Raw genomic sequence first — 20,477 nt, forward strand, 5'->3', positions numbered from 1 at the left:
GATGGCATCCTCAGACTTTGAGTATACTTAATGTTGCCACTTTTATTGTGACACACAGTACATACTCACTGCAGGATGACTTCAATGGCAACTTTTTGAGAGAATCAAGGTTATTTCTATGTGTAGTTTTACAGTGTCTGCACTTGGAATATACCTTACCTCCAACTCTTAGCATGTTTATATTTAGAAATCTTCTGTTCAACTTCCAGTTCCTTCAGCTCCTGTTTTGTCCTGCCAACATAAAAAACATCCACAGGGGCATGAAGCCATGAACAACAAAAAGAGGAGTTGGAGTTAATAAATCCACTGATCACATTTATCTTGCTACTATCGACATCAGTGATAATGCAATGTTTCCATCCTCCACATTAGAAACATCCTTTGGGTTGGTGTGTTAACCAGGCTTGTTTATGTTTGATTAATAACCTGATGAAGGCTTTCAGCTCATATAGATTGTCCTTAGTATAACTACAGCCCTGCTTATTGGTCTTCAAAAGTGTTGTTTTCTCAGCATAGGATTGAGAGTTGTATAACCATACTGTCCTACATGGAGCCATTTTTGCCCTGAAAAGATAAAACGTTTGGTTCAGCAGTCCAAGGTCATGGTAGTCAGAATCAGGTTTATTGTACAAAAGGATTGCACATACTAAGACTGCCTTGATGTTGCACATAACAGTAAAGAGTGTACACAAATTAAGTAATCCTAAATAATATAAAAATACAATAAAATAAAAAACTATTAAAAAAAGATGTAAAATATATTGTAGGTGAGAAGAGCTGCTACAGGTTTACATTTTAACTCTAAGAGTATGAGATCAAATGTGCAAACAGGACTAAAATGTATATATAGTATGCAATTAAAAAGTAATAAAACAAGTTGTGGTAATACAACATGACATATTAGCTCAAAAGTGAATGCAATGAATCTCAGACTTCACTTTAAGAGCCAGACTCATGGATGGATGGCACCCAGTACTGTATTTATACCCACAGAGGGTAATGAATAAGGTATTTTAAAGAGTTTTTAAAGCAGTACTGTAGGGTACTTTTTTTATCTCCTGGCGGGGCGGGGCTAACCCCTCACATGATTGGCCCGCTGCGTTCCCACGTCACACAACATTGAGACTGTAGAGACGGCCGCAGCCCGGAAAAAGACAGCAGTGCCCGTTGTAGCAGTGAGCACATGTATGTGCTCTTATAAAGGCGAAAGGTCTCCGAAACCGAGCTGTCATTTTTACCTTTCTTTGAAGACCACGGTAGGCTACACCAAAGGGAAGGGCAAGCACCCATACGGACATGGCGACATCCAGCTCCTGTGTTGTGGTAAGTTTCCCCCCCCCAGCAGTCGAAATAAGCACACAGGGTGGTCGTAGGTTACCGCTACATGTTCACACTTAAATAACACGGTGTATGTGGGCGTTACAGCGCTATATAAAGTCCTTAAATGTATCTGAGGTTGTTTGTCTTTAATGGCTTGTGTGTAGTATGTATGCTCACCTTGGTAACAGGTTTTGGAGGTGTACCGAGGTGTGTTTCCTCTAAAGCGTGGCCTGCCAACACGCGCTCTCCACGCCTGTGCGCACGTCACGCAGGAGACTTTTCTGGACGGACACGTTAAAACCGCGTGTGTGTGTGTGTGTGTGTATGTGACAGCAGGTTTCAGGTTGTATTTATGTAATTATATGATTATACATCACTACAGCAAGAAATGTGCGAGCTGCAAACAAGGGGGCGTGTTTTGAGTGTGCGCGCCTCTTTGGGTTACGCATTACAGTGCAAGGCAGATGTTTATGTGTATAACTGGCCTACAAAATGTCTGACTGACTGGCTTCAGGCGCATATTCAACATGTCTTTTGAATTAATTCAAAAGGGTATGTCCACAGCTATGAGTGTTCTGACATTTTCTGAATGTCATGATGAGGAGTGTGAAGGCTTTACAGTTTTGCCTGAGGACAAAAATCTGTTTCAGCAAAGGGTGTGTTTCAATCAAAACACAAAATCAGTTGTCTAAGCATCATTGGTAGGGAGAATAGGTATGAAGCCTACAGTATGAGGACATTTTTTTTTTAAATTAAATATGTAAAGTGGCACATGTACAAGGCTTTTCTTTTATGGTATTTTATGGCAGCTTGAGTGAACACACAGTACTACAGAATGGGATATGTGTGTGTTTTGAAATGATTATAGATTTTATTAGTATTATTATTATTATTAATATTATAGATAAGGTGACTTGCCTGTGATGGCCTCTGTACTGGAATAAGTAAGAAAATAACCAATGCACTATACACTTTTCATTACAGCCAGTGTTTTAATGTGACCAAGCCTTGCAGCAGACTGTAGCATGCCTAATTGCTGACACAGATAATGAAGCTAAATGCACATTTTGTTAAAACCGCATTAAAATAGTGAGTGGAAGATCTGATCCGGCCTCTTGTATCCCATTTCAAATTAAATTAGCCGTAAAGTGGACTGTTGCCAAACATGGACTTTGCCAGCACAAACTACAAGATTGCCCCGCCGCTGACCTCAGTCTAGATCATTGGGTTGTTTTCCATATTTTGCTTTCCAACTTAGTTTCTTACCTCACAGACAACATGCCTTTGAGTAACAGTGGAAAAAACTCCTTTGTATCATGTGACCTTGAGGACATCTGCTCAGTATAAGTTGGTATTATTTAGAATTGTAAGGGTGTAGCCCAAACAGATGGACGTGTTTTTTCATTTTGGCAAGTGTAAGTGGGGAATGCTTTATTCTAGTTTAACCACATGTGATGTCATGGCGGGTATCATGCTTTGCTTATGACTATGTTACAACAATGTCAATTTGTTTAAATGGGAGGAGGATTCATATAAGTTATAAATACTCAGTCTGCTTGTGGTCTCTCACATCATTCCCACAGCGTCCTCAAACTCTGCACCAGCCTCTCAGCTGTCACATGATACCAATTTTGTCATCTGGATTCATGTGGCACACAGTTTGTACGAGAGCAGGAAATTGGATTTCCTTTTTTGTTGTTGTTGTTGTTTACAAAATATGAGAAATACCAAAAACCTTCTGAAGAATTAGGAAAGGCATGTCTGTTAAAATGTCAAATTGCTATTTGGATAGAAGGTTTACTTAGAATAGACCATCAGTAGAGGCAAAGGGAAGAATTCACTGACATGTTAACAGAGATTCCTTTCTCTAATAACCTCAGGTTAGTATTGAGCAATAACAACTGTGTCAGTGTTGGAGCCTGGTTGTTCACTAAACTGTACAGAATCAGGCATTGTCCTCCAGGTTTGCATTTTGTTGCAGACAAACTGTTGAAGACAGTGAAATACATGGAGGGAGTTGATGGGAATGTAAACCGCTTAGCCCCTTCCCCTCGTACTGCCCTGTATCAGATGCAAACCCCGTGTTCCATGTTAGGTAATACCCCCTGAGATTTTTTTTAACCCTTGTGTGTCTTGCTGTGTTCCAGATCAGTGATGAGGAGCAGGGGTATGACCTGGACCTTTTCTGCATACCAAAGCACTATGCTACTGATTTGGAGAGGGTCTATATCCCACATGGACTCATCTTGGACAGGTGGGTTGCCACATTATCTTAGCAGCATGTAGCAGGGATGTTAAAATGTGATGGATGGTGGGGGTCAGCTGAAAGGTGAATGATTGGTCTGACTAGTCTGCTTCAACAAAAGACACGCATGAGGAAGAGTTTATATAGTGCTGTTAGGGTTTCTAAGCTGTAACTGGTGGCTAAACGTACCATAGAGATGTTTAAAAAAAGAAGTAATCGTTAAAGCATGCGTTTACATTTTTTAGGCTTGCTTTTACACAGAAGTCACAAGTCTATATTGCATGTTGGACTTTTTTTGGATTGTGTTATTTCTGCTTTTCTATTTCTGCTTTAATGATTCACAGTGGTTGTTTTTTTCTTCTTTAAAACTAACTTATGAAAACTCAATCTTTGGTGTTTATTATAGTTTGGGCTCCAGTAGTGCTTTAGTAATGACAGCTCAGCCTGCTGACAAACACAGAAAGGATATGGAAACTACTGCTGACTGTAGCAGAAAACTGAGCTGACACCCCCCCCCCCCCCCCCCCCTCTCTCTCTCTCTCCCACACACGTGATTCCAGGACAGAGAGACTGGCCAGAGAGATTATGAAGGAAATGGGGGGGCACCACATCGTGGCCCTCTGCGTCCTCAAAGGGGGCTACAAGTTCTTTGCAGACCTGCTGGACTACATCAAGGCCCTGAACAGGAACAGCGACCGCTCCATCCCAATGACAGTGGACTTCATCCGCCTCAAGAGCTACTGTGTACATAGCAATCACTTTTTACCACATTACATACACAATACACTGTTTATTTGTATATTTCTTTGACTTACTCTCTGCACCTGTACAACAGTATTATATGAACTTGATTGATCCACTTGATTGTCATCCTCACAGAATGACCAGTCAACAGGTGAAATCAAAGTCATCGGAGGAGATGACCTGTCTACGTTGACAGGCAAGGTGAGAAGGGAAGAGGGGAACATAACCATGAATGAATCTGGTTATTGTGGTGATACTGTGAGCATTATTCTCTGTGGTCTCCCTCCCAACCACTCTCATTATTGTGCACTGACGCAACAGTGTAATGAAAAGTCCATGGACACAGAGATAACTGAGTCACACTCACATACAATGTGTCCAACTAGAGTGTCCCACTAAAATAATTCTTCCTTTTTTGTTTTTTTACACAGAATGTCTTGATTGTGGAGGTATGTATTGGTTTTGATCTTTTGTTATTGTTGTTATGGACTTTCTATTTCAATACTTCTAACATGAGCTCCTTTCACGCTGTGTTTTGAAGGATATTATCGACACAGGGAAGACAATGAAGACATTATTGCAACTCCTCAAACAGTACAATCCCAAAATGGTTAAAGTAGCAAGGTAATTTAATCCCATCTCCACTGCCTTTCAAGCACTTACTCCTGTATCTCATGCTATAACAGGAATCATGCGATCATGTTTTCTATGAATGTAGTGATTTTCACTGGAAAGCTGTCTCTTTTTTTTTAAATGCATTTTGCTCATCAACTTGGTTCCTGTCTCCAGTTTGTTGGTGAAGAGAACACCAAGGAGTGTTGGCTACAGACCAGACTGTGAGTTTAAGATAATAAATGTTTTAATCAGACTATTTGTTGAATTTATATTAAGTAGATTACTGTATGATACAATGTATACAGTAGTTAGTGCAAAGACGAGTTACTAATTCATTTATCTATTTGTTTCAGTTGTAGGATTTGAGGTCCCGGACAAATTTGTGGTGGGCTACGCGCTAGACTACAACGAGTACTTTAGAGATCTAAATGTAAGTATATGAGACAGATAAAGGAGCATAATAAGTAAAGTAGCTCCTGTTTTTATGCTTACTAGAGTTTGTACTGTTTGTCTGTTGATGTTGACCAGGGAAAGAAGCACAGAACAAATAATATAAATCAATAACATGCTGCAATACTAATTGTTGGTTTTCTGTTGCAGCATATCTGCGTCATTAGTGAAACCGGGAAGGAGAAATACAAGGCATGAAGAGCAGCTAGTAACAATTTTTAACATATGGATATATCTTTTCCTTTTTTTGAGTTTCATTTTATATTTGATTGCATCATATTTGTGTCATTAAAAAAAAAAACTCAGCCTGCTCAGGGTCCCTGAGGATACACTGTTAGAGTGACAATCCTGACAGTTTTAGCCACCGCACACGCTAGGTTCAAAATGAATTGCCTTAGACAGAACCACATCTGGGTTAAACAGCATGGAGCCCAGCTTGCTTAGAGTTAGTACAATGCTTTTAGGCCCCAACTTTGTAAGCGATGGAGTAATTTATTCAGCACAATGCTGCTAGCTTAATTTACAATATCACAATTAATGTGCTATTATAAAATTCCAACATTTGGCAACTTATTATTTTATAAACTATTTCTTTTAATGTAATTGTACTTTTATTGGGAAATATCAATAGCTGCTTTGTGGGCACTCATAAAGAGGATGTTACATTTTCTTTAAGTCTCTGTACATTTTACGAGGTTATTATGTTATGTGATAAGATAAATAGTGTTTTAAAAAAAGTACCACAAATATTGGTTGCTGTCCTTAATTGAACACATGGATATGCTGAAGATGAAATATCCTCTTATTTATGAGTGTACAATGGTTATATTGTCTGATCATGTATACAATTTCTTTGTGTAATACTGAGGGTTTTTTGTGGGTTTTTTTTTTTTTTTTAAATGCTGGAAAATATTTCAACTTTAAGTCAAATGGTACTCAATCATATGTTTAAATCAATTCAACTGTAACCCCTATTATTGATTCAGGCAGGCATAATTTAAATATTTTTTTTAAAATTGTTGCTATATAATTGAACCTCATTCAGTGGTGCCATCGCTTAAATCATTGTCAACTGAATATTTCAACACCAGCCATTAAATGTTCGCACCCTTCCTGTGACTAGCGGGTTTTACTATGAAAGCTTTGTACACACCAAATACTTGGAACATTAAAATAGTTCCTGGCAAAATATGAGGAAATTCAATGGTGATCTCACAAAAAAGTATGATGAAGACACAGGCAGTATACAGTGATACAGCAAAGTGTTCTGCATCATGTCTGCGAGTTAACTGAACTCCTGAGTTTTCTAGGAATGTCATAAAGTGCATTAGCATTGAGTCAGGGTGAAGACCATAAATATTTGACCTGTTGTTGTTGTCATCTAACTTTGACCTGCAAACTGCCCTAACTGTACACAAGGTCACTGACTAGGACGTGTTGTGTAATACCTTTACATACAATACCTTTGCAAAGCGTCTTCACATTCATTATTTCATGTACCCCGTGCCTTTTGTCATTTTATGCATGTTTAGTCATGTTAAAGACAGCACCAAACATTTGCTGGTAAAAGTTTGATAAATGCAAACATTTGCTTAATGCTTCAGAACAATTATACCTCTGTCCTCCCTGAGTTGTCTGCTAAGGGCCTCTTGTGGGCTTACATTTAAGTTGATTTAAATTTTTTAAGGTAAATAAATGAAAATATGTAAAATTTGTTCAATATAAACCTGAGATATGCTATATTTATGATAGAACATCTACATTGACATAAGGGTACAAGGTACACAATACAAGAGGAATTGTCTTGCAAAGAATATACATTCAATGTGAATCAAAAACTCAGTCAAGATTAATAAAATCTCTCTCTCCAGGGTCTTTACATTATCAGAACAACTCGACAAACACCCCACCCCCATTTACTCCATAGGCCTGAGCTACAAAGAGGAAAAAGAAAAGAAAAAAATGAAAACAAACCATAGACTATATCTGCCCAGCTGCCATAGCATCTATTTGTACATATTTAACTATACTGTTCATAGCATATGTCTACCGTAGCAGCGAATTTGGTACGTTGAAATCCACAGTACAGTCAACCAGATGGAAAAACAACACAAGATAGTATCTGCAGGTAGAGTTGATAGTCCGGGACCAAACGCTGCAGGTAAGCATAGTCCTCCTGAGCACGCCGGCAGAGGAAACTGTCTGATTGGACAAAGCCAAAAGATGAAGCTTTCTGATTGGATAGGCTTGGCGAATGACGCTCTCTGATTGGCCATATCCGATGACGATAAAAAGGGGCGTGAAGTTAGCTGCTAGCCGCTAGCCACTCTGGGATCCAGCTCATTCTTGGCGGTGCTCTGCAGAAACGAAAGAAACGGGCCAGTGTAGCGTTTAATAATTACAGCATATACGGCTTAGTTATCGCCTGTGAGCTGTAGCAACAATTAGACTGATGGACGGGGACATTTAGCCGGCGAAATGGTGACCCGGCCTCTCTCTGGACATGGCATTGTGGCTATGAATGCTAACAGCTAGTTAGCCTGTGCGGCTAGGTAGCGGGGTTTGCTGGTTGTAGCTGCTAGTCAGAAGGTACACTCGCGTTATGAGACTCACTTAACGGCGGCGTCGGTAGTTTAACGTCACCTGTTTCACCGCGCTAACATGCGGGAGTAGTCCAGCAGTGTCTCGGTCGCACCAGCAGACTCTCCGGTCGGTAGCTAACAGTTACCGGGCATTGTGCGGTATGTAGCCGTGGCATGCTAACCATCCATCAGTAAAGTTGGTGACTGGTCGTAACGTTACAGGCAACGTTAGCACAGGCCAGGTGTAGCTCACTGTAGAGTTGCGATATGAGGAGACGTTATGTTTATTAGCCAGTGAGAAGTTGCTTAAACGGCGGAGTTACACAGAGCAAAGGGCCTAACTTAGCAGACTGTTGACTGCATTCCGTTAGCTGGTCTATCTCCCGTCAGCTCAGTTGCCTTGATTGATGATGATGATAATGATTCTTCACGTAATCATGTAAAGTTGGCAAAGTTTGGAGAGCAGCAATGTAACAGCGTTTTTAACTGAACGAGCTGGTGACAGTCAGCGTTAGCAAGCAAAATGAACAACTCAGGAGTCATGCCACAAGAAAAGATGGAGCTGGATCTGGACATCCCATCTTCATTAGTTCAGAGCGATGGACACTTGAGGAGATCCAACAGTGCACCAATGATAAATGGCTTAAGGTTCTACAATATAACAGTTACAATAACTAATCTTTAATTGATTGTGTTTTATTATGCCCTGACATGTATTGAAGTAACTCCCTGATGTAATCACATTACAATGAGTTCATGGGTAGGGGCAATGGACTAAGACATATGTTTGGTTTGTGAATTTGTCATTACAGCGATAACTCCCAAGTGTTCCAGAGAGAGGTGCTGCGTAGCCGGAGAAATAGCACTACAGTTGTCAACAGGCCCAATATGGTACAATCCTTAAATGAAACACATGTTTTATAAAGCAATTGTCTCTCAATTGATTCAGTCTTGAGCGTTCAATCCACACGCATCCTTCCTTACAGGTCCCTTCATCACCCATCCGAGTTCCCAGCACCAGGCTTCATCAGATTAAACAAGTAAGAACACAGTTGTCGTGTTTGGAAATGATGCTGATGTTCAAGCATGTCAGACCGCCGTTTCCCTCTCAAGCCATAGGGAGTGATGGTGTCAAATAAACATGCTAGAGTAACAATTTGGAGTTAACAGGGCCATCGATCTTCCAGAGTTGATCAATTGGTAGTATCAGACTCCAACAGAGAGAATATGTGAAGCAATGGATTAGTTAAGCTTTATTAGTCTGTAACATCCGAGCCTGAATCAGGCCTAAATTACAATGATAGAAGTGGTAGAATGTTGAATTGGGAATGCTTATTAAGCGCATGTGTAGTTGGGGAAAATGCAAAATAAGCAAGTAAACTAATACTTTAAAACCATTAACCCTCTCGTTTGCTCCTGCAGGAGGAGGGTGTAGATGTGATGAACAGGGAAACTGCTCATGAGCGGTAAGCTGTGTATTTATGTACACACCAGCTGGATGAAGAGATTGGCTTTAATTGTCATCACTTTGTTTTAAAGACAATGATGAGAACATCTTCCTTGTTTTCTACTCTTGCACACACAGGGAAGTTCAAGCCGCTATGCAGATGAGCCAATCCTGGGAAGAAAGCCTGAGTCTGGTAAAGAATTAACTCTTCATTACAGCTCGTCCAAGCCCCCATCAGTCTTGTTGATATGTTCTGTTGTCCTGTACCTTCCCACTGCATGTTTTGGCCCTAGGCCATCGTTGGCCCCTCTGTATTTCTGTAGAGGGGGCAAGTACAAACATGCTAGATCAACACTTTGGAGTTAACAGGGCCACCAGTCTCTCAAGGTCAGGCTGAGTTGGTAGTATAATACTCCAACACTGGATTTTGATGGATTTTTTACTACCTCACTACACAGTATCATAGACATACACTGAGGCGTGATAATGTGTTTGATGACTGTGTGTTTTTATAGAGTGACAATGACTTGGAGAAGTCTGCATCGTCATCCCCGAAGCGTATCGACTTTGTCCCTGTGTCTCCTGCACCATCCCCAACCAGAGGCATAGGAAAAAAGGTACATCTGATCTCAGTATGTTTATATACACGTAACCTGATAACACTGTGAATAACCAGATGAAGGTAATGATTAAAGTGTTTCCATGGTTTGCGGTAACCTGATTTCACCAGTAACTCACAACCCAGACTGATGAATGGAGGACTGTGTGGTCGCCTGCGGGAAACAATTTATTAGCCGTTGGGGGGGAAGAGAAAAAAAAAGTAAACAGGAGTCCTGAGCATTTTGGTTAACCCTGTGTCTGGGCAACAAGCTTGTCAGATGTGTCTTTTCATGTGCATGTCACATGCAACAGATACACTCATTTTAATCCATGCAGCTGTCTCCCCCGGCTCAGTGCAGGCTTGCATCCAGGCCACATCTCCATATAGAAACAGTAAATTTACTGCTAATTTGGTTACACATGCTCCTCCTATAAAATATTAACTTTTACTGAAGCTGTAATCTGGTAATAATTAAGTGCATTTTTGGATGCTTGAGCTGTTACCCTCTGGTCTAAGTGTCTATTTTTAATTTCTTTTAAATTTTCTTTCTTGCAAGCAGCAGTGTTTCTCTCCTTCACTACAAATCCTTGTGAGCAGCAACGGCCTAACACCGAGCCCAATACCCAGCCCAACACGACGATTCAGGTGAGGAACAAGTCTTTACTTTATGTCCTTTACAATTCACCAGTTTTTACTTGCTCTTCAGTCCAATGTGTAGTTGATGAACATCTGTTGTACTGTTTCCTGTGAGGCTACAATAGCACCAGCTGGCTCCAATTTGACAGTAATTTCCCCCCTGTTTGCATAAAATGGGTTACCCATTGCCAGTCTGTCTACAAAATAGACAACAGGCATTTTTCACAGAAGACATAGCATGTTACGGTAGGAAGACAGGAATAAATAACTTAATGAATGAGTGAATTCCAATGGCAGGGCCCTGATATTGTGCACGCCTGTCTTACTGGGACACTTAAATGGAACGGAGCCATAATTAATGTTACCAGTAACACCTGTGCTTTATATTGTGTGACAAGTCAATATGTCTGCTGTCAGAAATGCTGATTTCGCTGCAGTTTAGTTATTATGACTTCATGATTGCAGCTTTTATGATAAATGTTAATGTGGCAGATGCTTTCGTACAGCATCATTAGCAGCTCCAGTTGACAGTGGCTTTTAATGAACACGTATACTGGTGTGACAACGTGCATGTTTTGTGTTCCTCAGCCGACGGAGTCAAAGCCCGATCAACTGCATCAGAGCCAGCATACTCGGGCCAATGAAACGTAAAGGTGAGCTGCTTCACATAGCTGGAAAACCTAAATGCATCACTGTGTGCTTTTAGAATGACTAATAAATATCTGAAGAAAACATGCTCTGACAGATCTATTAAATGTAAGGCTCTCTTTCTTTTTCCACAGGTGAGATGGAGACGGAGAGTCAACCTAAGAGGCTCTTCCAGGGCACCACCACCATGCTGTCCTCTGATGTGTCCAACCTGTCAGAACTGAGCTCCTGGTAAGATGAGAAGTGTCAAAATCACACAGTTTGGGTGATAAGTCAAGCTAGCCAGCCAGCTACATTGTGGTTGGATTAGCTTTGTTACATTTAAAGCAAAATTTTAGTTATGTATTTTAAATAATTTACTCAACTGAAATTGGATAGATGGATATACTGCAGCAACATAATTTGTTGTTTGTTAGTTCCTACAGCCTGCACAATGTAACCTTTTTTTTTTTTTTTTCCTTTCAGTCACTCTCCAGATTTGCTGGACGGCAGCCTCAGCAGCGTCGGCTCCTCCACAGATTCCCCGGGCAAAATGGAGGGAGTGTCGCCCTCCTCGTCCAGCAACTCGCCCTTCGCCTCCCTCCAGGACTTGTCTCCAAAGTGAGCACGGGACGCACAAAGAGGACGGCTGTAAAAGAACAGACCTCTCTAGATCTGTGTGTCTCTCTCTCTCTCTCTCCAGGGAACGAGTTTGTTCCTCAGACCCTCCACCTCACCATCGCTTAGATTTAGTCAAAGTGAAAATATTCCATGTTTTGCTTCTGAACGGCAGTTTTCATGGCTTCTAGTGGGAGGGTCCAGATGTGTTTTTTTGAATTAAGGAAACTAAAGCCATGGACAAGTTGATGCGTGTAGAGGTTTAAAAAAAAAAAAAAAACCTAGTCAAACTGGGATGGACTGAAGACACCGAGCACCAGCTGCTAGTAGAGGATCTCGGGATGGTGCTTGACTTCATAGTGATACCGTGTTTTCATATAAGTGGCTATCCTGCAAATCTGTCCCACCAGTTCCCCTCACTGGAGAGACATCGAGCACTGGACAAAACGAGAAAAGGAAAAAAAAGACTATTTGGATGTGTACATTAGTGCTGGAGAACTTCAGTCCACAGGCCTCTGTATGTACACAGTGTGCAGATTTTTTTTTTTTGTAAGAAAAGATTTAACTTATTGTTTTCCTGCTTTGTTTGTAATTATGTACATATTAACCTTGTCATATGTCATACATAGTTTAAAGTTTGTGGCTGTGAGATGAATGTGGGCACAGGTCTCCAACAGCTGATGTTTTCTTTGTAAAGGAACAAAACTACTTCCAGGGTAGAACTATGGAGATTTCCTTACTGTTATATTGTAAGAGAAAGTTATGTTTTCAAGGAGATATTCTGATTATTTTTATGGTATAGGCTGTGAACTGTGTTTTTGTTTTTTACATTTCAGCTTTGACCTCCCCTTTTCCCCCCAATGAAATGCTGCAGCTTTAATTGCCTTGAATGAGCAGTTAATTGTGGACAGAATTAGATGATTACCACTGTTGGGCTTTCAACACTACAGGCTGCTGTATCCTGTGTTTTTGTCAGGATGTTTTTGTAGATGAACAGTATAGTAATGATTCCCTTTTTTTTCTCTCCTCCTTTTGGCAACATGTTTAAAAAAACATTAAAAAAAGTCAGAGCTTGTTAAGTTTTTACCCCTTCTCCTTTCCCCCCAGGAAATTAACCATTTGTGTTGTCACAACCTGCTGCAGCAAAAACAAAATGGCAGCGTCACATTGTTAGTAAAGAGGCTGCTGTTTCTGCTGTGGTTACATTTAGTGCTTTTTTTTTTTTTTTTTTTGCCCAGAATTTTTATGTTTCACCCTGTGTGCAAGTCTAAAGCAAGGAAGACGTTACCTTCTCGTATTGGATAAAACAAATCAAAGCAGTACAGTATGAGGTGAAGTCTGTACTGTAATGAGTCTTTTGCACCTCCATTAGCTCCAATGTCCTATTTCTATGTGAACCCCTCCATGATTCCCGTAGCCTTTTGATTGTGTGCGAACAAGGAAGTGATTGTAAATCATTTTATGGAAGTGTGCCCTTTTTTAACAAAGAAAAGTGTGGTTGCAGTTCTTTCACTGATTGTCTTTTTCCTTTTTTATCCAAGTTAGAAAATGGAAAAAGCTGTCAGCTCGCCCTGCTGTCAACAAGATGAATTTTTCCAAGATGATTATTGCCCCCCCACCCTCAGTCATCTTAGGAAGTGTTTGGGTAATGGAAAGACTGTAATCTGCCATGATGGCTAACACCATGCCTATGCTTGTGTCTTTTTGTGATTGCCATCAGACATCAGGACTAAATAAATTATTTCTTTATTATACATGTGTGCGAGTAACTGTTTTGAATATTCAAAGTGTTCTTGTCTGCAGCCTTTAAACAAGTACACAACTCATTTAAAACATTAACACTGCTTCAAGGAAACACTATTTACAGCTCTGGAACTAAATGGTATGCAAGCAGTGACCAATCATGTCACAACATCCAGCCTCCAGAGAGACTATTATTTTCAGTAAGAATCATTACAAAGGTTTACTAGTCACATAAAGTTGCCCTACTGACCCAACATGTAAACATCATAGCAGACAGATGCGTAGAGACTTTATTAAACGTTTGGAGCATTGATATACTGCGGCAGACAAACCATTATCTCCAGAAGATGACCTTCCTTCGGTGACATGTAAAAGTTCTGTATATTAACTGCTGGAAAAATAAAAACTCATTCAAATGGGTACCCACACATGCAAATAAACTGCATTTAGTCATCAGAGTCTACACACACAAGAAAATGCTTTAAAACATCAATATAATGATGGTTACAGGTGAATACCATAAGAAAACGTTTTTAATGGCTTTATATACATGTTTGCATGTAAATTCCTTCACACTCAAGTTAACCATGTTGTGTTTACATAATGGCAATAGAAATACAGACACGGGGGTGGGGGTGCGGGGGTATATGAGGCCAGACGACACTTTGAATGGACTCATGATTCTTCATGGCCCGCTTCAAGGTACAGCTCCTCCTCTCACGCTACCGTGCCTTTGACCTGTACGCAGGAGGTCCTGCGCTGTTTGCATCAGTTCACTATTGTGTCAATCTTATGTATTAACACAAATACGTGGATTTTATAACAAGTATTCTAAAATGTACTGAATGTTTCCAGGGAGATAGGAGACCCCCGTGCCCCCCCATCCCCCATGCTGTCAGCTCTACTCATTGAAGCGAAGTAGTGCCTCTGGTGTGAGAATGTTCTCTCTGTCTTTTTAAGATTCCCCTCCTCCTCCTCACTCTCCTCCTCCTCTCTCAGCTCAGGGCACTTCATGTGCGTAGGATGACCATTGTAAGAAGACCTAAAATATAACAAGACACCAAACAGAGCAATGGAATGATTTCTTGAAGAACATCAAATCTGACCATTTTCTATCTTCGCTGATTGCGATCACTCACCGAGAACATAAGCAGCTACAAGTTTCTTGTTAACACTTAAGTGGAGGTAGACAGGCACAGTAGATTCTTGCTCCCCCAACGTCGGGAGCATCAGGGCGGCCATACACACCAGCCCGAGCAGCACCGTCAACAGACTGGGTCCTCCGGCAACAGGACGGCTCTCTGTCAGTCACACAGACACACTAACTGACATCAGATGTGAAAAGGTACACAAGCCAAGCTATGGACAATATTTTACCTTTTTGTTACTGCCAACAAATCTCATGAAAAGACCAAAAACTAGCAGACTTCAGTCAGTCTCTAAATACTACGTGGCATCAACTCTAGCTAGTTTAAGTTAAAGATGAGTTAACAGTAGTTCATTAGTTTGGGGTTTTTTGTTGAGGTTCAGATGCGAGGTATTTAAGGCAGCAGGACAGTGCGTGCAGGATTGACTCAAACAGAGGAAAATGTCACCCAGTTCTACAATACGGTTCACTAATGTGTGTTTTAATGGTGTAACAGGTCAATAATGGGGATCTGGGCGCGCAGGTGGTCGAGTGGTTAGAGCGCATGCTATACACACAGCTGACCCCGGTTCAAATCCCGAGCGGAGGTCCTTTGCTGCATATCACAACCCCCTCTCTCTCATGTTTCCTGTCAGTCTACTGATAAATAAAGGTGTCTATGCCAACAAAATCTTTAACAAAAATATATAAATAAATAATGTGGATCTGTGGCACAGAGGAAAAATATATAACAGACTTTGGAGACATAGACAATGGCTGTGTCCAAAATTGCTAACTCATTGTCATTATTTTGTGTCTTCACCATCAACTCTACACTATATACTGTATATATATATATTTTTTTTTTTTGTTTTGTTTTGTTTTATTTATATGTTTAAACCTTCATTTTAATTCTTCTAAAGTTTAAATACCTCTCTTGCATTTATGCAATTTCACGTCATCATAAGTAGCATTTGAAAGCATTGAAATGTATAAATATAACAGTGGTGAGATGAGAGTAGAGGTCATTGTATTCTTGTATCTTGTATTTGTTGATAATAACAGACTTAGACTGTGTAAAGATTATATTACATGTTATACAGTAAAGATGTCTTTGCATATGATTATCTTAACAGTATATTGCCAAACAGGAGATCAGCTAAAAGACAGTGTACATGAACCTACCTTGCTAAAAGATGAGTGCAGGAGCAGATGAACAGACTTTATCATCATTGTTATTATTATTACTATTATTGTTGTCTTACTTTGTAGACTAAGTCATCATTTTTACATTAGATAATATAGATTAGGAGATAGGTTATATAGAGGCAGCATTATGGAATATAAGATACCATGTTTTGTGAATAGTAAAATGTTCCCAAACATGAGCCTTATGAGTATTTGGCTCCATCTAGTGACCACACAACAGTCCTACATCCTACCTGTTTGAAAGGCAGTCTGTTCAAAGAACTCGCTGTCTGCGAGCTGCTCTTTGAGTCTGCGTTCCTCATCTTGGGGTCGGAGGCTGGACGGCTCCTGTGAGGCCGAGGGACGGAGCGTGGCTGTCACCTCTTTGCGGCCCAGAGCTTTCCGCTGACTCTGCTCCGACACCTGCAGTCGGAACTTGTCGTACACCCCGTAATGGCACGCCCGCACATCTCTGTGTCTGATTACTCTGCAAAGACACAGAAAATGAGACAGAGGAGAAGCATGAAAAGTGGGGAACAAACAGCACTGAATGCTGGAAAGCTCACACAGTGTGTAATTATAAAGTGTCATGTAACTTGGAGCTGGAAGCTGTGATGAACCACCTGACTAACAACTTACAATCAAACCCATCAGCCTACAAGTTAATATTAAACAAAGTAAGTGATCAAAAATAAAGACATGAGCAGGAATCTAGCAAGAACATCACATATGAGACACGTGACTCCTACGGTGATATAACACTATCACAGTGATCCCTACTAACATAAGAAACTCACATGTCAACACAGCACTGTGGCTTGACAGCTCCTGTAGCATCCACCACAGTGTACTTGTTTGGCGCTGTGCACAGCACTGACAAAGAAGAAAAAACACAGATTATTTCAATCATGTGGGATCAAAACCAAACACTAGAAAGCACACATGTTTATGAACTCCTCTGCTCACTCACCTTTGAACTTGAGAGCGAACTCATAGGGATTATAGAGGGTGAGCACCTGCTTGTGAGACGTCTGCTCATCTGCGTAGAAGATGAGCTCAGTGGGGAACACGAACACGGGAAGGCTTCCTTCCACCAGCTCAGGCTGTCGGTGCTGCTGCTGCATTGGCTCCAGCTGAGCTTTTCCCCTTCCCCGTCCACGGTCTGCCTGGGCCCCCCCACCCCTCTCTCTACAAACTATCAAGCTGTGTTAACACCCTTTAGGTGAGAAGGGCACTTCCTTCTATCAGCTCCTTAGGGCCATGATATGGTACTGTGAAAAAAAACACAGGTGGAGAATGAGTGGGTGCATTTACTCAAGAGGCACTGGGGTTCCACTTATTTACATTTTAATAAGATTTTTACTCTGCTACATTTCTGAGGAAAACATTGCATTTGTTATTCATTTTTATTTTACTGTTTCCAGTTACTTTGAAGATGAATACGTTGTGACAAATACAAGGAAGATTACACAATATGAAGCACAAGTTTCCATTTGTTCAACTCTTTCTCAAATCAATACTCAATTACATTTAGACAGCTTTTGGTTGCTGTAACTGTCTCTACGCATCACACTGGCTGTAAAGTGGTTGCTTCCAAATGTGATTCCAATCTAACAGATTGGAGACAAAATACCCAGTCTTTACTTTGTTTCATATTCATTGAAACAGTCAGGCTTCAACAGTCAGAACTGGTCAAATAAAGAGGAAATATTACATTTTTGGTACTGATTTCGTACTTGATTTGTCTAGCTGGGACTGTTGAAGGCTCATGCTGGCTTCAACTGAAACTTCAATTGCTGAGTGGATGTGATCTCCTTATGCCAGAATTGAAAAACAATCAGCAACCAAAGACTATTTCAATGTATTTTATGTATGGACTTCTTAATAATATGTACAGTCTGACAAGTATTTTGAAGCAGACTTGGACAAAACTTGGCACTACTTAGGATGAGTCAAATACCAAAATATTAGAATAAAAATCATCTTTAGCCAAATATATTTACACATGAAAGAAATGTTGTGTACACTGATAGTCACTCCTCTTTAGTGGCTCTCATTGTACTTACACAAAAATAACAACACAATATACACAAGGAATGACTATATTCAGGTGAAACCGTTTCTGGGAACTGTAAACAGAATTCATATAGTGCTGAGATAAATGTTAAATGGTAAAAATTACATGTTACTTTATATGTATGTAGTCAGTGGTTATGTACAGTATATACAGCCTGTTCAGATATACAGTAATGAGTAAAACGTATAGCACATTTTGAATTTTAGACTGAAATAAATATATATAATGTCTAGGCACAGTGGATTTTATAGTGATATTCATAGTGTACATTTAAAAGTTCATCCAAATCTAAAACCTGTATACTGACTTTTTACAATTATTAGAACTGTACATTAAATGGCTGACATATCACTACTTACTTTGAATGCATGGTTTTAGTGTTTTTTTGGTGAAGTATCTCAATTATTTTAACAGTTTGAGCAGCGAAATAATAAGTGACAGCCACAGCAACTTGATTCTTGAGATGTGTTCAAGATTAAACAGGTAAAGTGTGGTTCAACCAAGCAGACAAGACAAAGTAAGCTCCATGTGGCTGGTCACGTGGCCGCGTGTGTTTACATGGTTACAGTAGAGCTCGTGGACCAGGCTCGTGGTGTCGCAACATTTTTTCACGTACACGTAAAAAAAAAAAAACATTTTGAGAAACGCAGCTGTAGTGAAGTTTATTTTCACTATCTACACGTATTCTCCAACAAATACGTTATGCAGCAAGCTGTATAATCGTATATGCATGATATGTAAGTATAAATGTACGCTGCCGTTAAACTGCAGTGTAATCATGAGCTGCACCGTAAACACACACCAGAAAACAGGTCTTTAAGGAAACGTGTTGGATATTAATTTAACGACAGGGTCATTTACAACAAAATATACCATCCTTAATAACAATTGGTAACCCAGCCCTGCAGTTTCATTACATTTGCTTGCTATGACACTGTAATAACATAATATGAAATACTGTAAGGCTGTGTAATAGTGTTAACGTTGGCTAGCGTTAGCCGGCTAAGATAGCCACTAAACCTCATCCTCACGCAGTGTCATTACAGAAAATAAAACCAAAAGTTATTTTATGTCAAGAAAAAAGTGACAGAGAGACTTTACCTTGTTGTCAGCACGTTGGTTAGTCTATTGTTTATGTTGTCTCCGAGGTTAGTGCTCCTGATCCACCCTGTTGTTGTTTCTTCACAGCCCTTTTTTTTTCTTTGTCAATGCAGAGCTCGCGGTGCATGCTGGGAGGACGACAACGTGCAAGACGTCAACAAAACGACGTAAAGATACGTCAAGATAAACAACAATAATAAACACAATGTTTGTTATAACTTTATAACATGCTTAAACGTATAAAGATACAAATACACACTTAATTGAGTATTGGCTGTTACCAGTTATTGTACACTGATCAATTATTGGTTTAGTAGCAGCACAAAATCGAGAATAATTAATGTTTTTTCTGAAAACATAGCTCATTTTGAAAGTGTTACATCACGATGATAAGGACAATAGATCACACTTTACTAACGTGTTTCGCCTTGCTCTGACAGAAAGCAATAGGCTTGGAACTCTAATTTCCCTATGTAATTGAACTATCTTATTTCTGGGTATATTTGATGAGACAGTGATGCTGCCTTCAAGTGCTGTTGGATATATTAAAATTATGAAAGTATGACCAAACGAAACAGAAAAATGAAGGCGGGACTTGTTGTAGTGTTACAGGCCTAGTGGAAAATACGTTTCCCTTCTTAATATGACATTATTTTTCTTAAAATTTTTGTTTGTAACCTAAAATCCTGTGTTCATTCCGACTAATGATAGACAATTTCCATCACAAATATTTTGTTACCTTGTTAGGCCACGTGTAGCCAAACGTTTTAATGCATTTTAATGTATGTTGCAACCATTGTCATGGTATGGGGCCGCAAGACACTTCCTTATTATCAAATGTAGACATATTTTAAAGATGCGGATACTAAGCTGACGGATACAAGGTTTATGTGCCTGTTGGGTGTGCATGTTAATACGTGCGTGCGTTTCTCTGTGTTTGTATTTGTTTGTGTGTGTTGTGTGTTTGTGGTGTGTGTGTGTGGAGGGGGGGGGGGTTAATGGCAATACATTTCGAGTGTGACCTCTAGCTACACCTGTCAACTGTGTGGTGTCAAGATAGACAGATACTTATAGTAAGGACAACACACATAACGAACGTAATAATGCACACCAGAGCCATTCACTGGTCTTGCTTTTGAATATTCGCCCGGTTGGCATATAGGCAGATAACCATGGCGGCATGTGTACACATTACAGACAGACCTATGTCAACCATGTCAACCTCGTTATGTATGTTGATATAGAAGGGGGCGTGGCCAACGTGACCCGGCTCAGCCAATGGCGTTGCATCGGAGGGAGCGGGGCGTTCCATTCGGTTAGGAGCAGAAGTTGAACAGCGCGAGCCGAGACAGAGCTC

General features: G+C 40.2%; 3 protein-coding genes and 2 non-coding genes across 7 annotated transcripts; 4 read left to right on the top strand and 1 right to left on the bottom strand.

Annotated features, from left to right (window-relative positions):
• The first annotated feature begins 1,136 nt into the window (after positions 1–1,136).
• Positions 1,137–7,268, top strand: hprt1 (hypoxanthine phosphoribosyltransferase 1). The gene is made up of 9 exons (XM_053324387.1): positions 1,137–1,323; positions 3,468–3,574; positions 4,126–4,309; positions 4,445–4,510; positions 4,741–4,758; positions 4,851–4,933; positions 5,099–5,145; positions 5,278–5,354; positions 5,525–7,268. Exons 1-9 carry the CDS (start codon positions 1,297–1,299, stop codon positions 5,570–5,572), a joined length of 657 nt encoding a protein of 218 aa, XP_053180362.1. The 5' UTR covers positions 1,137–1,296; the 3' UTR covers positions 5,573–7,268.
• An 896-nt stretch (positions 7,269–8,164) lies between these two features.
• On the top strand, positions 8,165–12,352 carry pabir2 (PABIR family member 2). Of its 3 annotated transcripts, none has more exons than XM_053324380.1 (10): positions 8,165–8,604; positions 8,769–8,847; positions 8,943–8,996; positions 9,379–9,422; positions 9,542–9,596; positions 9,919–10,020; positions 10,561–10,649; positions 11,229–11,293; positions 11,423–11,519; positions 11,754–12,352. In XM_053324380.1, the coding sequence occupies exons 1-10, from the start codon at positions 8,480–8,482 to the stop codon at positions 11,890–11,892; spliced, it is 849 nt and encodes a 282-aa protein (XP_053180355.1). In that variant the 5' UTR covers positions 8,165–8,479; the 3' UTR covers positions 11,893–12,352. The 3 variants fall into 3 exon arrangements, with proteins under 3 accessions (XP_053180355.1, XP_053180356.1, XP_053180357.1); XM_053324381.1 differs by having other exon boundaries at positions 10,564–10,649; XM_053324382.1 differs by having other exon boundaries at positions 8,482–8,620.
• LOC128363542 (small nucleolar RNA U109) lies at positions 9,039–9,178 on the top strand. Its single transcript, XR_008321697.1, has one exon. It is a non-coding gene; the product is annotated as a small nucleolar RNA U109 (small nucleolar RNA).
• LOC128363541 (small nucleolar RNA U109) lies at positions 9,678–9,826 on the top strand. Its single transcript, XR_008321696.1, has one exon. It is a non-coding gene; the product is annotated as a small nucleolar RNA U109 (small nucleolar RNA).
• Positions 12,353–13,895: 1,543 nt separating the features above from the next.
• On the bottom strand, positions 13,896–19,215 carry mospd1 (motile sperm domain containing 1). Its single transcript, XM_053324389.1, has 6 exons — positions 19,121–19,215; positions 16,913–17,213; positions 16,740–16,815; positions 16,197–16,429; positions 14,768–14,929; positions 13,896–14,670 (listed from the first exon to the last, which is right to left on the bottom strand). Exons 2-6 carry the CDS (start codon positions 17,064–17,066, stop codon positions 14,639–14,641), a joined length of 657 nt encoding a protein of 218 aa, XP_053180364.1. The 5' UTR covers positions 17,067–17,213; positions 19,121–19,215; the 3' UTR covers positions 13,896–14,638.
• Positions 19,216–20,477: the final 1,262 nt, after the last annotated feature.

The sequence above is a fragment of the Scomber japonicus genome, chromosome 8 (genome assembly GCF_027409825.1).
Source record: "Scomber japonicus isolate fScoJap1 chromosome 8, fScoJap1.pri, whole genome shotgun sequence".
In the NCBI taxonomy this organism is placed as follows: Eukaryota; Metazoa; Chordata; class Actinopteri; order Scombriformes; family Scombridae; genus Scomber; species Scomber japonicus.